The 24,666-nt window shown below is 44.3% G+C and overlaps 1 protein-coding gene across 1 annotated transcript in view; it reads right to left on the minus strand.

The window, feature by feature from the left end:
• Positions 1-24,666, minus strand: part of NDUFA10 (NADH:ubiquinone oxidoreductase subunit A10) — a 145,455-nt gene that overhangs the window by 59,411 nt on the left and 61,378 nt on the right. The window contains exon 6 of the mRNA XM_085645142.1: positions 13,924-14,003. Coding sequence (XP_085501268.1) covers positions 13,924-14,003 — 80 coding nt within the window. The remainder of the gene's footprint in view (positions 1-13,923; positions 14,004-24,666) is intronic.

Genomic DNA, 24,666 nt, shown 5'->3' on the forward strand with positions numbered 1-24,666 from the left:
CACAGCTTGTGGGGATGTGGAAGGCTTGAGGGTGTCTACTCCCTGGCTTGGACAAGGCTGAGGCCTAAACTGAGGTAGATCAAGGGGGGAATACCAGAGACCTGGCTCTCTCACTCCACACAACCCCTCTAGATTAGTCCCAGCTCACCCCTGGCACAGTCCAGCTGGTTCCAGCACCTCTCTAACCCCTAGAGTAGTCTCTTAGGATTCCACAGGGCCTTTGGCGCCCTCTATTCCACTTACTGCCCTTTTTCTGAAGTTCCGATGCCCTTTTTCTGAAGTTCCGACGCCGCTGGAGTCGTGTCGACGCCGTGAGGCGGATCCGGTTCGACGTCGGCGGCCTCGGCACAATGTCAGTTCCTGACGACGCCGGTAGGCGGCTCCGGTTCGATGTCGGCGGCCTCGGCTCGATCTCGACCTCCGATTCGATGGCGTCGGGCAGTCTTGACTCGATGTCGACTTCGGGCGGCTCCGGTCCGATGGCGACCTCAGCTTCGATGACGTCGGCCGGCCTTGGCTCGATGTCGACTTCCGGCGACTCCGGAGTGCGATCCTCACTCCCGACCTTCGGTGCTCCTCTCCTCAGGTTTCCGGCGACTCCGGAGTGCGACCTCCACTCCCGACCTCCGGCACGATTCTCTCAGGTTCCGGCGACTCCGGAGTGCGATCTCCACTCCCGACCTCCGGTACACTTCACCTCGGTCTCCGGCGACTCCGGAGGGCGGACTTCACTCCCCCGTCGACACCGCTCACTCGACCTTGGTTAACTTCCTCCTCGACCTCTGGTACACCTCACGTCCTCCGTCGGCGCCCTCTCACGATCTCTGGCGGCTCTGGGTACGACGTCTGCTTTTCCAGTCAGCGCCGCTTCTCCACCTCAGGCTCCAGGTCTCCAGGCTACTCGACGTCCGGCTCCAGGGAAACCAGTATCCAGGTCAGGTACTTGCTTTCTTGACTTCTAAGGCCTGTTCCTGCTGTCCAGGTCCTTAAGATGGTTTTTCTTACTTCTTCCCACACAGGGCTCCAGGCTGGGCTCAGTCAGTAGGGACTAGTATCAAGGGTGGGTTTATGGACCCCACTCCAGGCACAAGTTTCCACCCCTGCTGCCTCACTCCTTCCTCCTTCAGGTTTCTGCTGCTCACTCTTCACCAGTCAGGTGCCAACTGCCAGCTCCAGCTGTCAACTCTGGCTTAGCTTCCCAACATTCCAAACCGCCTCCAACTGTCACAGGGTTCCAGAATGTTGCAGAAGGTTCTAGTAGGTTCCAGTGGGTTCTGATGATGTCACAGGTGGCCACCATTTTGTGCTCCAGGCCCTCAGACAGAAGTTCCAGGGGTAGATAAAATGGCTCCCTGAATCTGCATGAATACGAAAAAGTCTGGTGGTTCCCAAATAGGAAAAATACTAACAGGGTTTGAGGCAAAAGTGGGACAAAATAAATAATGATGAGGAGGGACCACCCAAAGGGCTGACAGGTCTAACAGCTTAACATAGATATTCTAAAACAATAAGCTGTAAATCAGCTGGTCATAACTTATTGAAATAGGATTGGAGAGTACTTAGGGTTCACTCATAAATTTCGCACGCTGAGTTAATAATCATGGCAATATTTGTCAAATTATTTGTAAGAGAGTAGTTCATAACATTTATCAATCAGTTGTAAGATACTTATACTTCTATGCACATCCTGATTTCTGGGTGGGGTAAGCATTACATTAGCAGATAAAGAGATTTTCAGACTGATTTGTCTAACTCCGAACACACTTCCTCATATGAGCATAACTCAGTAAGAGGGGTCCGAGACCAAGGTGATCACCTCACTTCATGTCTTCACAGACACGGCTTCTAGTCTTGAACTTTTCACTACAGAATATGTTAGGCTGACACAAAAATCCATGACCGGAAATTGTGTTTATATTATTATTAATTAGACTTGTACAGCGCATGGCTACCCAACCAAGGGTTTTCCAGCACTAGACCACAAAGAAGGTAACCAGAGGCGACTCCCGATATCAAAGTTTAAAACAACCAAATTTGAAGCTTCATACAGAAGACTGAAAATGAGCAGAAGTGTCTCAAAATCAAGGGGAAGAGAGTTTCACAACTGTGGGCCTAAACAGAAAGTCTTGGCCTCCTAACTCTGGGAACTACAGATCCAAATTACTTGAGCGCAGAGACCGGCTAGGTCTGTATGGCAACTCCAGGGATCTGAGGTAGGAGGGGCCAGCATTCGAGAATCATTTGTGCATATAGCACAGTGCCTTGATTTGAACACAATGTTCAACTGGGAGGCAGTGCAGTTCGCAGAGCAAGCTGGCATTTGGAGGAAGGAACTTGAGGGGATGCAGAAGGAGTCTTGCCGCTGCGTTCTGCATGCTTTGGAGACGCCTGCGAAGGTACTGCGGGATCTCTAGGTAAAGAATGTTTTCGTAGTCAAGCCTCAAAATGACCAAGGCCTGGATGACTGTTCACTGGGCCGAGGGTGGTAGACATCCTAGAATTTGTTTAAGCCATCTCAAGTTCCTGAAGCAGGTGGCAGCCACTTTAATGATTTGGTGACTCATGGAAAGATTCTCATTCAGGCAGACTCCTAAATATTTAGAGTACCCATCACTTCGGGCCACAGGTGTGGGCCCTACAGGTGGGGAAGGTTGGACAACAATAAGACCTCAGTCTTTCCTCCATTTAACTGCAAGGAGTTAGTGTTCATCCAAGAATAGACTTGTATGAGGCACTTGTTTAGTACCTCTGAGCTGTTGATCTCCTGTGATGACAAGGAGACAACAATCTGAGTATTGTCAGTATAAGAGAGAAGGGTGAGACCACATTTTTCTACAATGTCCGCAAGTGGCCTTACATACAAGTTTTAAGTGGAGGTCTGGGGTACCCCAGAAGATAGGGGTGCAGTTTAGAACAATGTTGATAGGTGTGAACTTCGAAGATACAGCCCCAGAGGTAGGAGCTAAGCAAGGACAGAGCAGTGGCCTTCACCCCTACGGCCGCTAACCTACGGAGTACAGTATTGTGGTTCACCGTGTCAAATGCTGCACTGTTGTCCAAAAGAATCAAAGCAGCGTTGCCACTGCTGTCTAGTTGTTACCTTAGATATTCAGTAACTGCTAGTAGCGCCGATTCTGTATTATGATCGCCTCTAAAGCCCGATTGTGAGGGGTGGAGCAGGCCATCCTGTTCTGCATAGATTGCGAGTTGTTTGCTTGTGCTTTCCTAGGGCTTTGGACAGGGTAGGCAAGAGGGATATCCGTCTATAGTTAGACTAGGTGAAGGGGTCTAGATTAGGTTTTTAAGTAAGGGTATGCCTATTGCAAGTTTCCATGCCCTTGGGAACAATACCTACCTTCCAAAAGTGAGGCATTTAGAAGCGGTGTAAGCAAATCCATCGAGAAAGGCTCAAGACTGCTAAACACCACAGTGCAAGGGTAAGAGGTGAACCTGACTTAATGGAAGTGGGGAGGGATTTGAAAGTCGGGGGGGGGGGGGGGGGTCCAGGAGCTGAAATGAGCAGGTCGTGACAGAATGACCATGTTGACAGTTGTGCTCTAAAATGGAGAAGGGAGTAGCAAGAGTGTCTGGGAAAAGTGGCTTGAATGTCTGCAACTTATTTAGAGAAAAAAGTGGCTAATTCATCGCGCTGGTATTGTGAGAGAGGATGACGGGAGGTGTCTGCAGGGTCAGAAATGTTTTAACAACTTGAAAGATAATTTTGTGACTGTTTTGGGCTGCACTGATTTTATCATAGAAAAAGGATGCTCTGTGAGCCAGCTTTTGTGGTTATCTTTTAGGGTCACCTTATACTTAGCTTTGTCATTGTGCTATAGGATTTATAATGATATTGAGTTTTACAGAAGCCTGTCAGTTTCTGTTTCTCCGAAAAGGTTACATCTTTCTTTATGCCCTCCAGCATTTTTTTGCAGGGACACATGGTTGTGCATTTCTGTTGAAGTGCAGGTTTCTGCTGTAGTATGCGTTTCCTCCCATACTAGTGATTCCTTTGGTTCAGAGGAAGATTCACCAGGACCGGGCCAAGGTCATCCTCATCGACAGGACTGGCTGTGGCTTCGCAAATGCACCAAAAAGCTGTTTTGTCTGTTTAAAGGTTTTAGTATTATCAATGTAATACAGGAGTGCTCTCTGAACATCAAGTATATACCAAGACTTTTCTGCTCCATATTGTTTAACAGTAAAAACACAGATGCAATTGAATTTATTGATTGATATGGAAAGGAAATACCAATTTAGGAAGAAACCATGGGTGCATACTTGTAAATAGGGTTCCTCAACTGATGTATCCTTCAATTTATTGAATCTGTACAATTTTGTTATGGCCACTAAGAATACCACCATTCATCATACCTCCAGTAGTATGCACAAGTATGACGGCTTGAAAGGTGGCCCCATTAATCAAGTAAGAATGCTGAAGCCCAGGTTGGTCTTGTAAGTAGAGAGCAAACAGTGCCACAAGTTTTAGAGAACAAAATTCTCAAAAGCTGTGCACAAGCTCACACCCCAATGACAGTGCCCTAATCGGTCAGTGGCAATACAATGAAATGTATATGTACATGACCTTGGCGAGAGCAAATTGTTATTATAAGCACTTAGATCAAAGTATCTAATGAAGTCAGCATTTAAAACGGTTTACGCGGCATAAGTGGATTAGCTCTATATATTTACTTTTCGAAATGGGATTTTATGACAGAAACCATTTTTTATTAATTCATTTTCTTGAAGATTTCAAACTATTTTGTTCAATTTAGAAACAGGAATCTAATTATTCAAAATTCCAATGTTCAAAACAATAAAAGCTTTTTTTCAGGTAGTAATATCTATGTATATATAAATTACTTTTCATTCTATTTGCGTCATGATTAAAAATAGTCAGTTGGTCTATTATATATTCTTTTCATATTGATGATTTTTGATAATGATGTGAAACCTTTCTCCATTTGATGAACTATAATTAATATATATTGCGGTTTCTTTGTATGAAACTTAAATATACTGTGGATGATCATTTAGGAAATAAGACTAATGTATAAACTATTTCAAACTGCTTGGTAATTCATGCATCTATGAATGAAGTTGTCCTTAAACAAAATCATCTGGAATTTACTTATTAGACATACCCTTCCCCGTTAAAGAATATTTTTCTTCGAAATGGTTTGCTAAATAATTTCTTTTTGAACGTGCTTTTTAATTGATGAAAATATTTTTAAAATCATCCATAAGCTTTGTATTGAAATATATTAACATTTTCTATTTTTGACACTATGTTTATTGCATTTTGCACATCCCAGACGAAGCGGGAGAGTGTTCCTGCGAAACACATATTGGGCAGCTTTAACCTAAAACACAAATACAAAAAGTTGAATAGTATGTTCTGAAGGACTTTGGTCCAGAACTGTTGGATAGAATTTAAATAAAATGTCTGGATTCAAACTACAGAACTTTCTGGTCCACAAGACTGAACTCAATCTGAAAGAAAAGCAACATAACATTACACTAGGGAAACGAACTGTCATTGGTGTGAAGAAAACTAGCAACATGGAGAATATATCCTTTACTTCAGATATTTGGATATTTTAGGGGAAATATAGATTTGTGTGTGTATGTAAAATCAATGTTTTGTATTGCCCTTTGTATACGCAGGAAATGACTCGAATTTCGGTCTCCCCAAAGTCAGGTACTGGTTGTACATTTTATTGTTGTGGTGCTGAAAGTACACTTGGTGAGATGACGTGCTTAAGTCCTTCAATGAAGGCTGTAATCGGAGAAATCAAGCAATCCTAGAAATGTAAGCATATTATCTTTTTTGTAATAGCTGCCAAATGAACCAGTGTGGATATAGGCGTCAATCTTTCACAATTTTTATCTTCAGGCTCGATGTTACTGGACATCGTATGAGGCTAGAGTAAAGAGGACTTTATTTAGGCATACAACTGACATGGAATTGAACCAACCAATGTTTATATTTGCAGTTTCAAGCAACTACAAACAAACAACCGCCTGTGTTAGGTGTGTGGGTTTACCGAAAACCGAACTGAAGTGCACTAAATGGGATTTACTGACACCTCATCATATACAGTTAATGTTTAAAAAGTCCACATTAGTTACCCTGCAGTGAAGCTGGTCTGTGATGTGCAAATGCATTCATGCAAAAAGTGAAAGGAGAACACTCTCTGACCTACGATCTGCAAGATGACATTCACGGGCCCCAGGGAAGAGAGAACCAGAATTTAACCTCCTTTCTGGGGAAGCTCAGCACACAATGACTGGGGAGCAACAATGGGAACAAAGGAGGGAGGAAACGAGAGCCAAAGATAGGGTATGACAGCCAGTACTGGCGGCAGCGTACTTATTAAAACCAAACAGTATCATTGCAAGAGCGCAGGCACATGGAGTGATCAATGTGACAGGCTGCGATCCTTCACTAACTAACGGGCTGTGCAGCGCAAGGGGAAAAGTTGAAATCACAGCAGGACCAGCCAGAGCCCAGCTAACCGCGGTGAATGAACACATTTGACAGAGTCAAGGAATGCAAGTACTCTGGAAAATTAACAGCTTTCTACCTAGGGGGGAATCGGAAGGGGGCATACTCGGGGCATGCCACCCTTCACTGGTGAACAAAAGCTCTGCACTGACAGCTCAGACTTCAGTGCAGACCTGTGTGTATGAAGCCAGATGGAGGAACAGGAATCTTGCACAAAAGCTGAGGAAACTGCAAAGCAACTCCAAGAGGCATAGAGATCAATAAATGGAGTCTTAATATTTGCAAATCATTAGACAACCAGCAAGAAACTGTCGCATTCATCCCCAATATGTAATGAGCTAAATAACTCACCCCACTCTAATGCCGGGCTACAATTTACCATGCAGACTTTATCATGAGCCAACAATGGGTTTTAAGCAGAAAACTATTTAAAATGCACAGATCTCACACCAACAACATAAGATGGTCTTGTATAGTTCTACTTGTGAAATATGCAAAGAAATTGTAACCCAAATACCATAAGGCCGTTTAATATATAATATAGGCCTGCTTCTCAGTAGTCATACACGCAAGACCATTACAAGGTAAAACAGAACACTTACATATGTGGCAACCACACACTAATGGCCAAAGGATTGTTAAATAAAACTTTGTTATTTAGAGGTCGACCACTAATTTCAGAATTACCAACTGTAGCCCTAATATGTGCCATAGTCAGGCACCTCATGCATACAGAAGAAATCGACCTCAGTGCTGGTATGTAATATGCATCTCATCATGCAGATACCTCACACCAAAGGCCACCAGAATGTTGAAAGACGCCTCCTCACCAAGACCTCATTGAGGCAATCTATGCGCCTCACTCAAATATTCAACTTTAGATTTAGTTTGCATGGAAACATCATTACCAATGGAGAACACAATTACTAGTAACCTATATATGTGTGATGTAGGGACCATCTCAATGACAACTATTAAACAGTCTGATGCAGCCTTGTTGAGTAACGTGCAGAGACATCTTACAGGACACCACACAGTTTATATGACACTGCAGAGTAATGTGCATGTAACTCGCCAAAGGACAATGGTAATGGTAATGAAGACGTAGGGACTTCAGGAACTCACACTAAAAGCACAAAAACCGTTTCCTGCAGTGAAATTAGGATCCAACTCCTCATGCTATACACCCTTTACACAAAGTCCATGTGAGTGCTTAATGGAACTGTAATGCACAGTGACCCCTCAGCAGTACTGTGAACATTTCTAATGGTGCACTAATGTACAAAGAGACGTCAGACCAAAAGACATCGGACTACCCAATGCACCTCTGATAAAGAGAACACATCAAATTTTGTAGTACATTGCAGGTCTATACAAAATGACAGCATACAAAAAGTCCACAAACTGATGTAAATCAGTCCTAACGCAGAAGGATTACAGACAGATAGCCAAAAAAATGTAAATGAAGCACTAATGCACAATGAAGAGAAGCATCTCTTTTGCAAAGACTTAGAACTCTGAGATTGAGATTCCAAGGCATCTACAAAACGAGGATACAACTCTTGCTTTTATTCTTAGTTGCTACACTTCTACCTAGGAATTTGCTTGTAATCAGGATTTGCAACTATTCGTCTTTAAAAAACAGAAAAACACCAAGATAAACTTCTGTCATGTTGTTCTCCTATTAACTGCCCTTTGTGTATCTGAACCGTGTGGCGTTACCAAGAATTATGGTCAGGAGTTAGTGCTTGGCCCTGCATTCAACTCTCTGTAGCAGCACATCCAAACAGAGCATAGCCTTTGGGTGTGCACAGCAGGGAATGGCTGCAGACCCTATGCCCAACCAGTCGTAGCTGCCCAACCTCCACTGCTCATGATATTTGGTCATGCACACCAAAGGCATTGGATTTGGCCCAGGACCAGCACCCAACACCCACTGCGTTCAATCTTCAAGGCCTGTCATCTGGTCTCATATCTTTGGATGAATGCAGCCATGCACTATCACCAGCCTTCCAAGCAAGGCCAGATACTTAGTTTGTGTTTCACTTTGCTTGTTTCTTGCAAGTCTGTTTTGTGCCTGAAACTTGCAAGTCAGGCACAAAACAGCAGTCGAATTCAGCATCTGAAATGACCGCTCGCAAGTTTGTGACTAGTCGCTATTTTAGGCACTTTTTCCCTCTGGAACGGATTTTTTCATGCATCTAGGTATATCGGACAATGCCCACGGGTCAGTCCCACATGGCTCTGTAATAGGGTTTTTTTTTTTTAACGGCATGAATTTTGTGAATCAGAAAACAATTAACTCTTTGAACCAAATCCATCCAAACACATTTTATGAAAAAATTAAAAATGTGACTGACAGGATTCATGACTCATGTATTGCAAGCTAAAACTGTAAAGATATTGTGATTGTAATTGGATTTATATAGCACTTACTAGCCCCGACAAGCTGCTGAAACACTTTCCGGTGAGTATCACTATACTACGGAAAAGTGGGTTAAGTGGTAGATTAGTATAGGAAAATATAAGTTGTTAACTGGAGAGGTGGGCATGTGAGTCTAAGTTAAAGCAGGTAAAATCAGTGGCAGGCACTTGTTTCTAAAACATGCGAATGCTTAGAAGGATCTTTCCGTGGATTCCGTTTATGGCCAGTCAGACACTTATCCAGTCGCTCCTGGTTAGTCGACTGGATTAAGGTAATTCACTGCTGGTCGGGATGAGGGAGGACCTGGCCGCCAAATTATAGGTGGTCCAAAATACGGCGGCCCGTCTTGTCCTTAACAAGCAGGCACGGACCCCCTCGCTACTCCTCCTGCGCCAACTACATTGGCTCCCCATTAAAAAAAGGTCAATTTTTAAGCTGTTCTGTCTAGTTTTTAAATCCCTTCATGGGTTGGGCCCTGCCTACTTGATAAAGAAGCTCGAATGGTATAAACCCACACGATTGCTGAGATCCAGCAGCCGTAATCTGCTCTGTGTACGCAGAATCAGGAAGGCTAGGGTGGGTGGACGGGCATTTTCGTACTTAGCCCCCACTCAGTGGAATACCCTGCCAGACGAGATTCGTGCCTGTACCAATTTCTGCCATTTTAAAAAGCTGCTTAAGACCTGGCTATTCTAACCTTTCCTCTGCAACATTGTGCTCCTCCCTCCTGCGCCGAGAGATCCCCTGGGGATGATTCGTTGCGCAATACAAATGAGTAAATAAATGAATAAATAAATAAATAAGTTGGACTGAATAGGAAAAAGCAGGGTAGAGTGTAGAAAGTGTAATTTGTGAGATCATAGTAGTAAAATGAGGTCTGGGATGAGTCAAAGGGGAGATGGAGGAGGGAAGTGTCTAGAAAATATGTTTATGTACACAAGCATATGCTATACATTTGTGTTTGGAGTATGGTGGTCATGTAGGAAAGAGCCAATTCTTGAGCAGATGTCTGAAGATAAAATAGCTATCTGTGGATCTTATGTTTGGGGGTAATGAATTCCATAGTTTGGATGCTTTAACAGAGAAAGATGTACCACCCATGTTTTTTTTCTTGTAATCTGGGGTTTTGAGGTGGGGTGCCAATCTGGATCGGATGTTTATTTTTTGTATGTATTCAGTGATTTTATTCTTGATGAAAAGTGGTCCTGTTCCATTTATTGCCACTTTGGGTAACAGAGGCTTCTTGGTTTACACCACAGTCAAAATTACTAGGTCGAGATACATCTGCCCTTGGGTTTAACCCGCAGACCACCCAGTAAGTCTGGACTAATTCTGCAACTAAGTTTACCCCACGTACGGTCGACTAAGTTGGGGCTAAAAATAGCCCCAGTTTGATGACTCAAAAAACTTAAGATAGGCTGGGATAGTCAGTTCTGAGTGTACACCCTTCAACAATCTAAGTCTGCGTTGCAATAGTTTGCTCCTTATTTATACAAAGGACAATTATCCAAATCCACTTCTGGTATCACTTCGTAGAAAAATAAAGCAAGCCCAAATAAACCAGTCTCTGGACTTGCAACATTTACATTTTTCTATCATTACACTAAATGAACTTAAATGTACACATCCGAAAAGTACAGAGAACACCTAATTAAGCATAAGCGGAAAAGCAACAAGCAAGAGACAACATAACAAAGGGTGTTATTGCCAGGAGAAGACAGGTGTTTTAATAGCTTGATCCTGCCAGCTTGATCTGTTTATTCGATGATGGTGGGGCACATTGTTCCATAGAAGGTTTTGCTTCTTAACTTGTTTAGGGGGGCTTTGATTGTGTTTTTATTGATTATATTTATTCTATTTGTTATTATGAGATTTGTTTTATTAAGGTGATGATGAGATGTGCTTTTTAACAATGTATTTTGTAATATGGTTTTATGGCCGTGTCTCACTGCCGAATTAACTAAGACTAAGACACTACGAAAAATTCTGAGAGGCCTAGAGGTTTTTCTCAGGCCTCACCCAGCCCTTTAGGAACTTTTGTGTAGAAACCCCTTCCGCTCTGTTGGGGAACCCCAAGACGCGAATATTGCTACAGCGGAAGCGGCCCTCTGTCTTTTCAGCACGCAAGTTCCAGCTCCCCTGTAATCGTGGTCATTTGGGCTCCGACGCTTGAGGGCCGCAACTTCACCCTGCAGCTCAGTGATGTTACCTTCAGCAGTCGGGACTTTGCTTGTAGGAGATTAACATCAATAGATACGGTCTCTATCTTGTGTTTGAGCGTGGTCCGGAAGCCCTGGATAGCTACCAACAGTTGAGCCCTGGAAGGCTCAGCGTCTCCTTCTGGCAGGTTCCCTGCACTATCCCCTCCCCTCAGTCATGCTATTCTCTGGGTGGGCTGGTGACAGGTGGTAAACTGATATTTCCTGTGGGTGAGCGCGCTGCTCTGTCCTTACCCATTGTGCACTCTAGGGGACGATGGTTCACCCTCCCAGGCCGTCAATGTCTTGTGCCGCCCTGATTGCAAGGCCTTCAAACATGGTGTGCTGGTGTTGATGCCGCTGCTGCCTCATTGTGCTGTTCGACTCTCCCCAGGAGAAAGTTAGACTGCCAAGGGTCAATCTCGGGGGGAGGAATTCTTTGCCCCTGTGGCGTAAGGCTTCTCCGTCGGGCAATTCACTTGCTCCCATACATCCCAGATGCGGGGTTCCCCAAATACTAAAGTGGCTGGGACCTTTTAATTTGTTGTTGATCTGAGACTGGTCGGAGACACGGTGCGAGGCCTCTATGTCGCTAGCGTGTTCCGGTTAGGGCAGTCACTTACATGTATGCTTTGGTGGAGATTTGCTGGTAGACCAGAATCTGGCCCGGTTTTGGTCTCCAGTGCCGCCTCCATGACGTGCCACTCCCCGATGCCCGGTAGTCGGAGTTTACTGTAGGGTGAGCCTTCACCCACTCTGCTGCTGACCCCATGTGTTGGGCCCCAGGAGATCACCAATAGATCCTGAGCCGGGGGGTGGGGGAGGGGGAGGGGGGGTCCAGGCACATGGCCCCATAGGCAATGCCGACTCCAAAGAAGGGCTACACGAGTCCAAGTTATGCACTCCACCGAAGGTTCTCAGGCACAGCTGCTGGGTGGCTAATAGAACGCTGCGGGTGTGTTGTGCTTTTCCCTCAAATTGGAGGGTGGTCGTCGCAAGAGATTTCATCCCCCCACCCAAAAGGTCCGCATTGTTGTTGGAACCCTCTCACTGGGTAGCGTCGTCAGGCGTTCAGGTTTGGAGAGCTCTGGGGCAACTTTCCTTCTGTGTGGTACTGGCAGCTTTCCAGCACATGCCGGTTGCGGCCTCACTTCACCGGGCTTGAGCAGCGGGTTGGCTGTGCTGCCGACCTCAAATGCCGACTTTGGGCTGGACACACATCTGCCAGGAGCAGTCCCTACAGTACTCCAGCTACTGCAGCGCCGGTCTCAAGCAGCCGCTGGTGATGTTACAGGGCGAGCTGCCAAAGGTGAATGGGCTCAGCTGGCGGCTGGCTCTCAGAGCACAGCAGGGTGACACACCTTTTCCTTCAGACAGCAGTGGGGACATCGCGTGGCTTGCTGACCCCTCCAAGGCTCGTTCAGCTGTCTCCACCGGAGCTCCCTTGACAGACACTGTCGTCGGGTGCTCAGGGTTGATGGGCTCAGGCGCACTCTTCTCTTCCTGCCTGGCACTATCTGCTTTACAGTCCTTGTCACGCTCACCCTCACTTCTCTGGGTGCATGCTGTGTCTTTGGTCTCTAGTGCCACCTGGGGCAGGACACACTCATGTTGGGGCTGCCTCTGCTCCCACAGTTTACTGGCTATTATAGCACCAGTCGTGAGCAGCCACTGGTGATGGTACGAGGTGGGCTGCCATGCCACTCCGCACAGCCCAGGCCCCTACAAGGCCCCAAGTGCGACCACTGACGCAGGTCATATTCAGGCATGAGGCACTCCATCTGGGGCAGGTATTGTGTGTATCTGCAGTTATTGCTGGTGTATTGCAGTTCAAGCAGTTAATGATGTGGGTTTAAAGGCAGGATTAATCAGGATCTTTAAGCTGGCTGGCAGGAAGCTCACATCCTGTCAGCCACATTGCTAGCCCCCTGCCCCCCTCAACTGCTGCATAACTTAAAGAAACCAGCAAATGCATCCTGAATGTGTCTTGTACCTCATTCATCCTTTCCCGTTACAAACATGAGCGCAGCAGCCCAAGCCACTATGTAATCACAAATCTGGTCAACTCTGTACAACACCAGAATGCTTCCAACAGAGACACACAGCAAATACAATACATTTCCAAACAACGACTGTGCTGCTTTCTGTCTGACCAATAATGCACTTCGGCCTCCCATAATGGTATATGAACTGCTTAACAAATACAAATGCAAATACTGTTACTACCACACAAAACTCACTATGAAGGTGAAGATTTTGTCGAATTATCTCTTTATACGTACAAAGGTTTCAGACAAAGGCATGATGCTGGGTAATAAAGATTTAGCATGGACAGGAATCTTGTGTTAAACATTACAAGTTGGTTTTAGGCTCCTATAATATGTACAAGAACCTTACTCACAGATCCATGAGGATTACTGACTGAACACACAATAGTGCTTTCTCACTTTCTAGGACTTTAGCCCTGTCACCGATACTTACCCCTTAGCACACGACACAAACTTCTAGAGATAGGATACTGTCTTAACCATCAGAAGTTTGAGTACCCTTATCCGACAAGGGGTAGATGGGTACAAACAGGTTTATTGTCACATGCCTAGAGGCAGGTAGAAATAAAATGTGTTCTCCAGGGCAGAAACTGGATTCTGTGCACTAACTTTGGGCTATAAGACATGGACTCCGCTTATTCAACTTGGGAGAATTGTGATGAGTTATGTGAAGGGGCATGGACAGAAAATCTGGGCAAACAAGTCTGTGGACTGTTCGCCAAGGCAGAAAGCATGGAATCTGCTTACCTGATCTGGGGAAGGAAAGAAGTCTTGTAGCTCTCTTCAATGCTCTTCAGGAAGTCAACAGAGATCTTCTTCTCCAAAGGCTGAAAAGAGAGAAAATGTATATAAATAACAATAATACTAAGATGTCGTAAGCAGATTTCCATAATGGACTCATGGATACCTCTGCTCTCATTCGGTTCCCCAGCATCCAATGATAATTGGAAAGGGTTCTTATCTCTAATGCACTCAGCTAAATCCAGTAGCATTCTTGAGCATGGAAGGTTCAAAGCAGAGCAAGAAGCAAAAAAGACTGAGCACCCTGGAAGACAATATGTTCATCAGTGTCCAATTGGAGGGTGGGGAGGGGTTAACCCTGAACTCAAAGGACAGCATACAGAGCTTTGGGCACATCTGAAGGTTAATAACCCTATTAAGGGACTAACCCATATAGGCTGCAAGCTTTTGTGTTGGTAATTTCTCTATTAGTCACATTTGACATGAAAGCTTGAAAGTGAAATATTTTGTTAGCCTAATTATGGTATCAAATTGTTACTTTATATATTTACATTTTATTTGGCTAACAAGTATTCAGAAGCTAAACTATATAGCTTCTTGAACCTCTGTAAAGGTTACACCTCACATCACAGGAAATACTTAACTTTAGTCCACTTGGGCAAATGTGCATCAAATATTCTGGGGACACTTAAGAGTGCCAAATTTGGTGTGTATGGGTCAAACGAAGGAAAAGTTATATTTGGGGTCCCAAACTCATTTTTCGCTTGCGTTTATAATGAGTTGTCCCATAGGAACTTTTTCTAAGAGTATGACTCAGACAACGCTGGATGGATGGTCACTACTTTTTTATAGCACAGTTGCCTTTCTCAGTGATCAGTTGCTTTTCTTGGTTTAAGAAAATCTACTAAGCCGTTTTAGAGATACAAGGCAAAATAGGGACCAGTATGCGTGAAAAAGAATGTTGGGGAAAATTTGGGAACTGCGTATGCAGCATATACATAGAAATCAGCACAAACACAATGTTTGCTTGCACACAATGTTCACCGACAATGTGAAATTGTGAACTTTAAAAAAAAAAGCAAACTGCTTGAAAAATTGTGAATAGTGCACACACTCCAGACTACACATTTCCAACTATGTAGGCACTCCTGGCCGCCCTTTTCTAAGTGCACACTCCCAAATACTTAAACAAAACACGCTCCCTAATACATTTACTTCCAACTCCACAAACTCTGGTCTACAGTAACAACTGCACACCTTCTGAATGACACTTCAGACTCCACACTTCAGATCATGGAGGAGCGGGTAAGCTGGAACCCCACCTGGCCCATTTATCCGTCGCATACATATTAAGTGGGTCCTAAATGAGGTATAGGGCACATGGCTAAGTTCTAGCAGACTCACTTCTCTGTCATTAGCACTATGCTGCATGCTGGGGAGGAGTGGGTCACCTACTATCTGCATATCTGTGCAGTTTGAAAACGGCACAGTGGCTTGTGACTCCTTAGGGGAGATTTTCTTCTTTTAAGTCCACCCTTCACCATAGCGAGACGCATATGTGGGAACATTCAATCCCTGACCTTGGGTACGGCTGCAGTAGTTAGCTTACAAACTCCCCTATTCACACACATACAAATGGACAATGGGATGGAGAGGAATAGTGGGCATACTACCCCCGCTCTTGGGTAAGGCAGGAGTAGTATTAAGTAATATGACCCTAGCCTCAGACAATAAGGCAGCGGAGGGCTTTGGGAGCTGGGAAGGGGGGGCTGAAAAGAACTGTACTATCCCCATTTTATTTTTTATTTTAAAAATAGAATTGGCGCCCATTTGAGATGCAAGCCAGACATTTTTGCTTTGTAAATGCTGCCCGCCGTACAGCCATAAAAAACCCACGACCTAACATCCACACAACCCACGCCGTACATTCACACTACCCAAGCTGTACATCCACACTACCCACGCCGTACATCCACACTACCCACGCCGTACATCCACACTACCCACGCCGTACATCCACACTACCCACGCCGTACATCCACACTACCCACGCCGCACATCCACACTACCCACGCCGCACATCCACACTACCCACGCCGCACATCCACACTACCCACGCCGTACATCCACACTATCCACGCCGTACATCCGCACTACCCACGCCGTACATCCGCACTACCCACGCCGTACATCCGCACTACCCACGCCGTACATCCACACTACCCACACCTACTGTTATATCACAACATATCTACCTTGATACAACACATCCACCTTAATCATTTCAGAATCGCCACTCTACGTACAACCACCGAGCATCACACCAGCACAACCACCATCATATACCACCACATTGAGCATCATATGGCAACAGTCCCTTTGTTGGGATGGAGAAATATCCCCTGAATGGCTCAGGATAACATACACCCCTGCCTTAAGTTTATTATAACAAGCTGTAAATGTTTGACCCCCACCTCAGCAAACACAATGATCTTTCATGCGTGCTGAAGATATCTGATATGTCTGATCCCCACAGCGATGGGTTGTGTGGATGTACTCCAAAAAGGTGCAGGTGTTTTCTTGGTGTCTCATTCGTGTACTGTTCTCCCCCCTAAGCTCCATATTGCTCTGTCACCTGAGCCATTCTCGCAGCCTCCCTTCATCTTCTGCTTACCCTTGTGTACTTTTCAATGTTGCTTTCGGGCCTGTGTGCTTCTGTCACACCTGCTCCACTTAGCTCTCTCACCCACAGCTTCTACTCTGTGATGCTTTCCACAACCAATGCGCTTACCTCTCTCTCTCTCATCTGTTGCTTCTCCCCCTCAACCCAATTCAGAGTTGCTTTCCCCACCTGCACCCTCCTTCTCTCACACTCATTGCTTCTCATCCCCACCCCTGTTGCTTCCCCCACCATGAACTCCTCTCTTGCCTGCTGCGCCTCCTCACCATCCCTGCACTCATTGTTTGCTTCCCCACATGCATCATCCTTCTCTCTTACCCACTGCTTCTCTTGCCCACCCTCTGCATTGCTGCTGTACCCTCAGCAGGTTGAGGAAGTAGGGTTTCCTCTAATGGTTTCCTGCTTGATTGGGGCAAAGCGGTGGGGGAGTCTATGAACAGATCACACTGCGCAATTGCGAGTTGCTTCTTCTGAGCAGCCGTCCTACTTCGACCTGGATCCCTGGCACATTTGAAGTCCACCCCCACCCCCACCCTCACCCTCTCCAATTCGGGTGTGCAAGATCGCCTCTCTCCGGTTCCACAATGTGCCACTGATCAGAAACGTTTCTTGTGAAATTGGTCATTTTTACATCTTTTTGGGCTTATTAGGGCCATGCGTCTTAATGGTTTCTTTGGACAGCACCCTGAAATTTCTTCAAGTTCAGTTGTACGTTCGGGAGTGGCCTTATGGTTCTTGGCGAGATTTTATCTTCATTTGCACCTGCCAAAGCCACATATGAAGAGGCCAACTGCCAGATTAGTTACAACTGCCCAATTGTCCATGCTCAAAGAACTATTCCTAAAGTTCTTAATATACCAGCCCGAGTACACCCTGTTGGATACAAGTGAAGGATTGAGGCTTCCTCAGAAATCATCAACACAGGACGCAAACTATGAGAAGACCAAATGTTCAACAATTTAATCCTGCCCAAAAACCCAGAAGTCGGCCTCCAAACATTCAAAGAAGGACTTTGAATATGCTCTTAACCCGGGATTCAGGTTCCAGAAAGTCCTGGTAAAAGAAAGAGGTTCAACGGGATGGCAGCTAGGAGCCTATTTGTTATTAATTCACAGGGGGCGCAAAGCCATCCTTCTCGTTGATAATCACATTCTGCTTAATAGAGATGGTACTAATTAAAGCTCATGTAGTTTACCCATGTCACCCCACACAAAGTGGCATCACTAAAGAACATAAATAAGAAGCGGAGGATGGGGATACATTGAAAGTAAAAATTGTTAAAGATCAATAGACTATCTAGACTTATTTTTACTTATGTTCTTTTCTAACACTAATGGTACAACATAATGAGGCAGGACCTACAACGGACAGGTTTAGAATGCCACACCATCTGTGAGCCAACAGAATCTCAAGGAAGAAGAACTCCTGCCATACCCCAACTTCTGTGGGAAGTACTGCCCTAAATACAAGAATATGAATAAAACTGAAATGAAAAAGTTCACAACAACTTGAGATTTGGGGTAATGGCCCTCTCAAAATCAAGTAGGAAAACAATAGAAAGAATACGAAACCCAGACCAGTCTGGTGAAAGAGCAACACCCAATTCACAGAAGTCCCAGCTGCCCATGTGCAAGCTTTAGCCACTAGCAAGCAAAGAATGAAAGGTTGACCATTTCAGATTATGAGGTCAAAGGACCTCATGGAAATAGCCAGAGGGAAAAATCAAGAAAGAGCCTGCCCATTTAAATTAGCTTAGAAAAATCTAGAGCCCCACAGATCAGACTCATACAATGTACTTCTGTCTAGGACAGAATAAATAGCCTTGATCCATTCACAGAAACAACTGCCCTTAACTCGCCCATCTTCCCCTCCTGCAGAGCATTTAACTACACATCCACAATCGGACGTCAATAACCCCACCATAATAAATTTACACAACTAGCATCACAACACGCCTGTTTTCATGGGCCAACACATCCATCAACATAGGCCCACCCAAGACCCATTGTAATAACAATATGAAACCAAACACTCCCATCATCATGCACCAGTACACTCCGCATCACAAAAAGATATACCCACTATCATAGATCTACACAATTAACATCATATGTCAACACACAAGAACATTAAACCTAAAAAGTGACTCCAGTAACTCTTCTCTGTAGCACTGGGTGCAAGGGCTCGTGGAACCAGCATTTGCCAGACAAGATCCAGGCGAAGCTAAGCACGGCGGCCAAAGACCCCAGTCTCAGCAAGTTCAGAAATGACCAGCATCTGAATGCCTGTTCTTTAAGCCACAACCCTCTATACAATCGATTGTAAATAAAGAAGCCTAGGCTCTGGGAGGTGATGCAAGAAATCTCATCATCAAATGTGCTATTTATTCCTCTTTTTTTTCTTTTTTTTTAATGGGAGTACCAGGATTCCATGCGGAACAAATGTTTGGCATGGTGTTAAGATTTTAAGAGAAGGGTACATAAGCCTCAAATACACAAATATTCACATTACTCACATGTACATCACTTGCACGCCCAAATCAATTTGCTGCTCTACAATACGATGATGACTCCACATATATACTTACTACTGAGCATCTAGGCTGCACACGGTCTTTCCAAAGCCCACTCAAAATGGGGGTACAATGTTGTAGGACCCAGCCTCCAAAATGCCATGAAGATTGCAAACGCAAGCGATATACGACCCCACTTTCCATGAGATGATCGGGACACATACAGATTAATACTTTTAGGAAAACAAGGGGGTTGGGATCCAACAAAAGGGTGGAGTGGGATGCCTTTAAGTCACTTATTCGTGGAATGTGTATCAAAACTAACTATGAGGACACCATCCAAATACAAATATTTACATTTTAACACACCATTAGAGAGAGAGAGAGGGGGGGAGGTGGCCAAGGGACAATGGATGGAAGACAACCAGGAGCTCAAAGAAGAAACACAAAAAACACTAATGGACAGATTGGGTAGACTGGGACTATAAAGAATACACAGCCAAATCATATGCAGAGGGCGACAAAGCAGAATGAGTGCTAGCATAATTCCTAAGGACAGAGACAGTCAGAACACCACGGGCCACCACACACGTCCCCAACAACGACACCCTAAACACACAGGCAGATAGTAATGTAGTCTTTTTCAACTTCTATAAAACACTGCACATCACATTAAAAGGGATGCATAGCTCCTCCTTCCAGACATACATAGGAGGGATCCCCTTAACAAGCATTACCCCCAATACAGCGGCAGGAGCTAGACAAGCTGCTCACAATAGAGATTCAGAATGCCATTGACCAAATGGCACACAATAAAACCCCAGGAAATGATGGCCTCTTCATAGAATTCTATTCTACATACAGGGTCAAATTGGCACAGAAGCTACTACAATTTACAAGGATGCCCGAGCGATGGGAATTCTCTCAGCAACCACCAGAAAAGCACTGATTGTCGTCAAACTCAAACCAGATCGCGATCTGTTGGAAGTGGCATAATATAGACAGCTATCTCTACTAAATTTTCTACACATTAATTTATTAGATCCAGAGGCAATTTTGATTCACATCTGTAAATGTTTTGTCTTTAAAAAAACAATTGTGTTATTTGTTATAGTAATATGAATGAATGGTGTTTACTGTTTAATTAGTTAAAATCATACAATTTAAAATCATGGAAAAAGTCAACATATTTATTTTTTAAAAAAGTGTTTCAAATTCATAACATGCTTATCAATTTGCGATATTAAACTTAGTAGCCCGTAAGACCTATCAATTTAGAATATATAACCAATTAATAAAATCCTATGGTGGCCACCTCTAGTATCTACAATTAAACAGACTAAAACACCTGCGAAGTCAAACAAATCTGGAGGCCTAAGGGAGAACACACTCAGGTCGAAACGTCATAATGACTGAGACTGTCATTTTTGTGACATAACAAGTAAGTTGATAACTCAAACTGCTGGTGCAAAATACAAATAAGCAGCAGTTATGCATTCGGGCAAAGCAAAGTGCATGTGCGTATAAAGCCTTTTCATCTGTGCAGCCAAAGGCTTGTCTTGGGTGAGGGCTTATAATGCTCAGACCGGGCTGTTCGATGAACTGACATATCGGTGTGTTGTGAATGTTCTGAAGCCTTATATGCAAAGCCTAGGGCAAAAAGTGCTATTAGCTTTGGAATGGAAACAGAAATAAGGGAAGTGAGAGACCCCAAAAGCAAACTAGGATCACTTATGTCATTGCTAACAGACTAAGTTCATGCTTACCTACCCTGGTCCATCCGGGCCAAAATGGTTTTATACCAGAGCGCAATATATTTTTAAATCCAAGGCGCTTATTTTGCCCTAATGGTGAAGGCACAGAGGGTAGCAATGACATTGGAAAATCCTTCAAAACCTTGGGATGGCCTTAAAAAATGAGATTGTTTTGAAGAATGGGTCAGGTCAGGGAAATGATGCAGTGGATACATCTTATTTCGGACGGTCAAGGACCAAGGTCAGTTCGGGGCATGAGATTTCTGACCTATTTGAACTCAGCAGAGGCACTAGACAGGGCTGCCCACTTTCCACAATAATATTTGCTCTTGCCATGGAACATCTAGTGGGTCTTTTCAGACAAAGAAAACAGGACTGGGGGCTGCCGAGCAGTGAAACCTTGAAAATTGTGTCACTGTACACAGATGACGCACTGCTATATCTACGCGCTGTACAGAAGGATTTTCGGCTAATAATGGCATTGCTACACAAATATGGTGTCCAATCTGGCCAGAAGTTGAACTGGGCTAAAACATGTCTGTTCCCACTTAGAAGACTATCAGCAACCTAAAGAGAGAACTGCCGCATGTGGGCCCTAAATGGAATCCCGATGTGTTTTGCTACCTAGGAGACAATGTATATCACTTAGATGAGAACATACATGGAAATCTGGGACAGCATTGACAGGAGTGAGACGATCACTAAACCTCTGGACAACCCTACCGGTTTCTCCAATTTGCAGAGTGGCAATTGCCAAGATGTTAAATCATGACTAGATTACTGTTTCAGCTATCCGCGCTCCCAGAGCAGCTGCCTAAGAGTTTTTCCACAGGCTTCAAATGTATTCTGTCCGATCAGTTATGGTGGAAGGGACTTAAACGTGTAGCCTTCTGTAAACTATATAACCCAATGGACAATGGGGAGGATTGAGTATCCCACACTATGAACTTTATTATGCAGCTGCACAATTACAATGGCTAATGTGATGGATATCGCAGGTTCCTAATATGGAGAGGGCACATGCAAGGAGAGCAATAGAGGGATGAGACCGCATCAAATCGCTACTAAAACCTTCCCATCCGGATCGACAACCAGTACTGATAGCACATATTCATGTAACCCCACGAGGCCATCACGCCATATTCCCTGACTCTCCTGTTATGGCCGCACCCAAACTACAGTAAAATATCAGCCCATCACAGTGCTTAATTTGAACCGGTGCTTTCTGGTGCTCGGCACCGGCTTTTAATTGTCAGTACTGGCACCCATGACTGTCTTCCACATGGTGGTGCTGTTTTTTTTTAATTTAGAGGTGAGCACAACTACTGTTGTTTATTAATTCAATATACATTAAGAATGACTAACACCTGCTGCCAAAACCATTCTTTTAACTTTAGGGTCCTGAAATTGTCAGAGTTGTAACACTTGTAGGAGTGTGGCTTATTAGTTATACTGTAATAGAAAGCTGCAATAGGCAGTTTAAGCAGAAGTGGCCAGCTGACTAGAGCCGGGCACTTATGTTTTTTACTAATTAAGCACTGGCCCATTATAATAGTAGAACTTGGACAGAGGCTGGAGTGGTCAATCTGGGAGATATGTATGCCCATAAGTTACTGAAAACGTACCAGGAGAAACAGACCCAAAATGCCTTTGGGGGAGGAGAGGGTGAATCAATTCCTGACTTATAATGTTCTAGTAGAGACTAAAGTGGCCACTTGGGGTCAAGAACGGAAAACAGTTTAAAGTAGAATTTACTGCTCGGGCATGGTGCAGGCCGGAGAGCAGTTACACTGATATATGGGGCATTGCTTGGGACACATACTACTGACTATCCGGAGCTTAGAGAGAAGTAGGCGAACGCTATCGGACAGGAGATGACAGACAAGCAATAGGACATAGGATTGACAATAGTTACACGGGTTTCTAGACACTCGTGCCTCAAATACACTTCATTTAATTATGGCAAGACTAATCTCACCCCCAAACGGCTTTACCACATGTACCCAAAAGCAAATCCCGCATGCCCACAATGCACGAGCTCTGGAGCAGACTTTTACTATATGATACGACGGGCCCCTGGAGATTGAAGTTTTGGACTGAGACAACAGCACTGACGGCGGAAATAACGGGCAAAGCGCCAATGGTGGATCCTCTGACCTGTCTGCTGGGGGTGATGCGACGCACCGAAAAGATAAACATACCAAGAAGTTTATAGAGTGAGATATGTCCTGACAAAATAAAGGACAGCAATGACCTGGAAATCCCCATGGCTCCCCAGGTAAAAAATAGACAGGTACCAACTGTACAAGGAAGGTACTGTATAGGAACCGATGTGTGCAAAGCTGTATGTATCAAAAACGTGAGAAGACAAGCAACTGAGATGCATGCCTAAGATGTACTATTCTGTTCCTGTAACATCTAAAAACAGTAAAGAACCACTTGAGGAGAAAAAAAAAAGAGAGAAGTGAACATGACCATGTCTTCCCAAAACGTACTATCCGTGAGCAAGATGTGTGTGTTTAGGGGATCCTGCAAATTCCTAAATCATAACAGCATCAGTGTCTAAACACCAATTCACTGACACTTGAGCAGCAGTGTAATTTTTTGAGACCATTGATTTGGAAATATGTTTTGCCTAAAGCGAGGCAGCTTTTAGCATAGGGTTTTTATTATAATTTTTTCCCTACTGTCCAAGCAGATTTAGGCTGTAGTGCCTGAAAGTGCTACTTTCCCACCCACCTTTCACTGCCTGGTACCCAATGACCAATTGTGCTTTTCCCTTATTATTTCGATTTCAATAAGATAATAAGGAGTGCATTCACACTTAGAAGGGTAACTGTAGCACAAATGCTATCGGCTCTTACATTATTTATGTAATAATTAAGAGACTATATAATTTACATTCTTTTCCATTCTATTAGCACTCACTTTACAGCTCACTTTTGTTTTACGCGATTTACGTGTTCTAAATTATTATGCCAACTATAGCTTTCGAAATGCGATTAAAAAATTTTTACATTTGTATCCAAACTCAAAACTTGAAAGAATGTTACTTCACTTGCTCTTAAAATTGAAAAATAACACATGAAGACATTAAGACACACAATATAAAAACAAATTACCAGGGATCCAACAGCTTAAGGAAAACAGCTGAAAATGCTAAACATGTTTTAGTAAGTTATTATTATTAAAAGGCTCTTATATAGCGCATGGCTACTCGGGAGCATCCCAGCGCTTAAGACTAACCAAGCAGAGATGGGTTAAAAATGAAGAGTTATTTTAACTAGTTTTTTGGAAACAGAAGAGTCTTTAACTTTTTTCGAAAGACAAGGAGGTTAGGCTCTTGGCGGAGAGGTGGGGGAAGAGCATTCCACAGCCCAGCCGCGTTGTGCGAGAACAGGCGACCTCCTGTGCGGGATCTGCTGATCCTAGGAACTGTCAGCAGATTTTGTTGGTTCGAGCGAAGATTCCTGGTAGGATTGTAAGGTCTGATCATATCATCTAGAATGGGGGGGCCACTCCCATAGAGTGTTTTATGGACCGTGCAGAGGGTCTTAAAATAGATTCGCTCCTTTATGGGGAGCCAATGCAAGGTGCCAAGTGCGGGCCTGGCTGATGTACGATGGCTAGTGCCCGTGAGTAGCCGTGCTGCGGAATTCTGGACAACCTGAAGTTGCCGGATAACCGACACGGGGGCTCCAAGATAGAGCGCATTTCCATAATCCAACCTGGATAGAACAAGGGACTGGACAATGGTTTTCTTTGCTGCCTCGGGTAACTGAGGAAGGATTTTCCGGATTGTT

The sequence above is a fragment of the Triturus cristatus genome, chromosome 3_1 (genome assembly GCF_964204655.1).
Source record: "Triturus cristatus chromosome 3_1, aTriCri1.1, whole genome shotgun sequence".
NCBI lineage: Eukaryota > Metazoa > Chordata > Amphibia > Caudata > Salamandridae > Triturus > Triturus cristatus.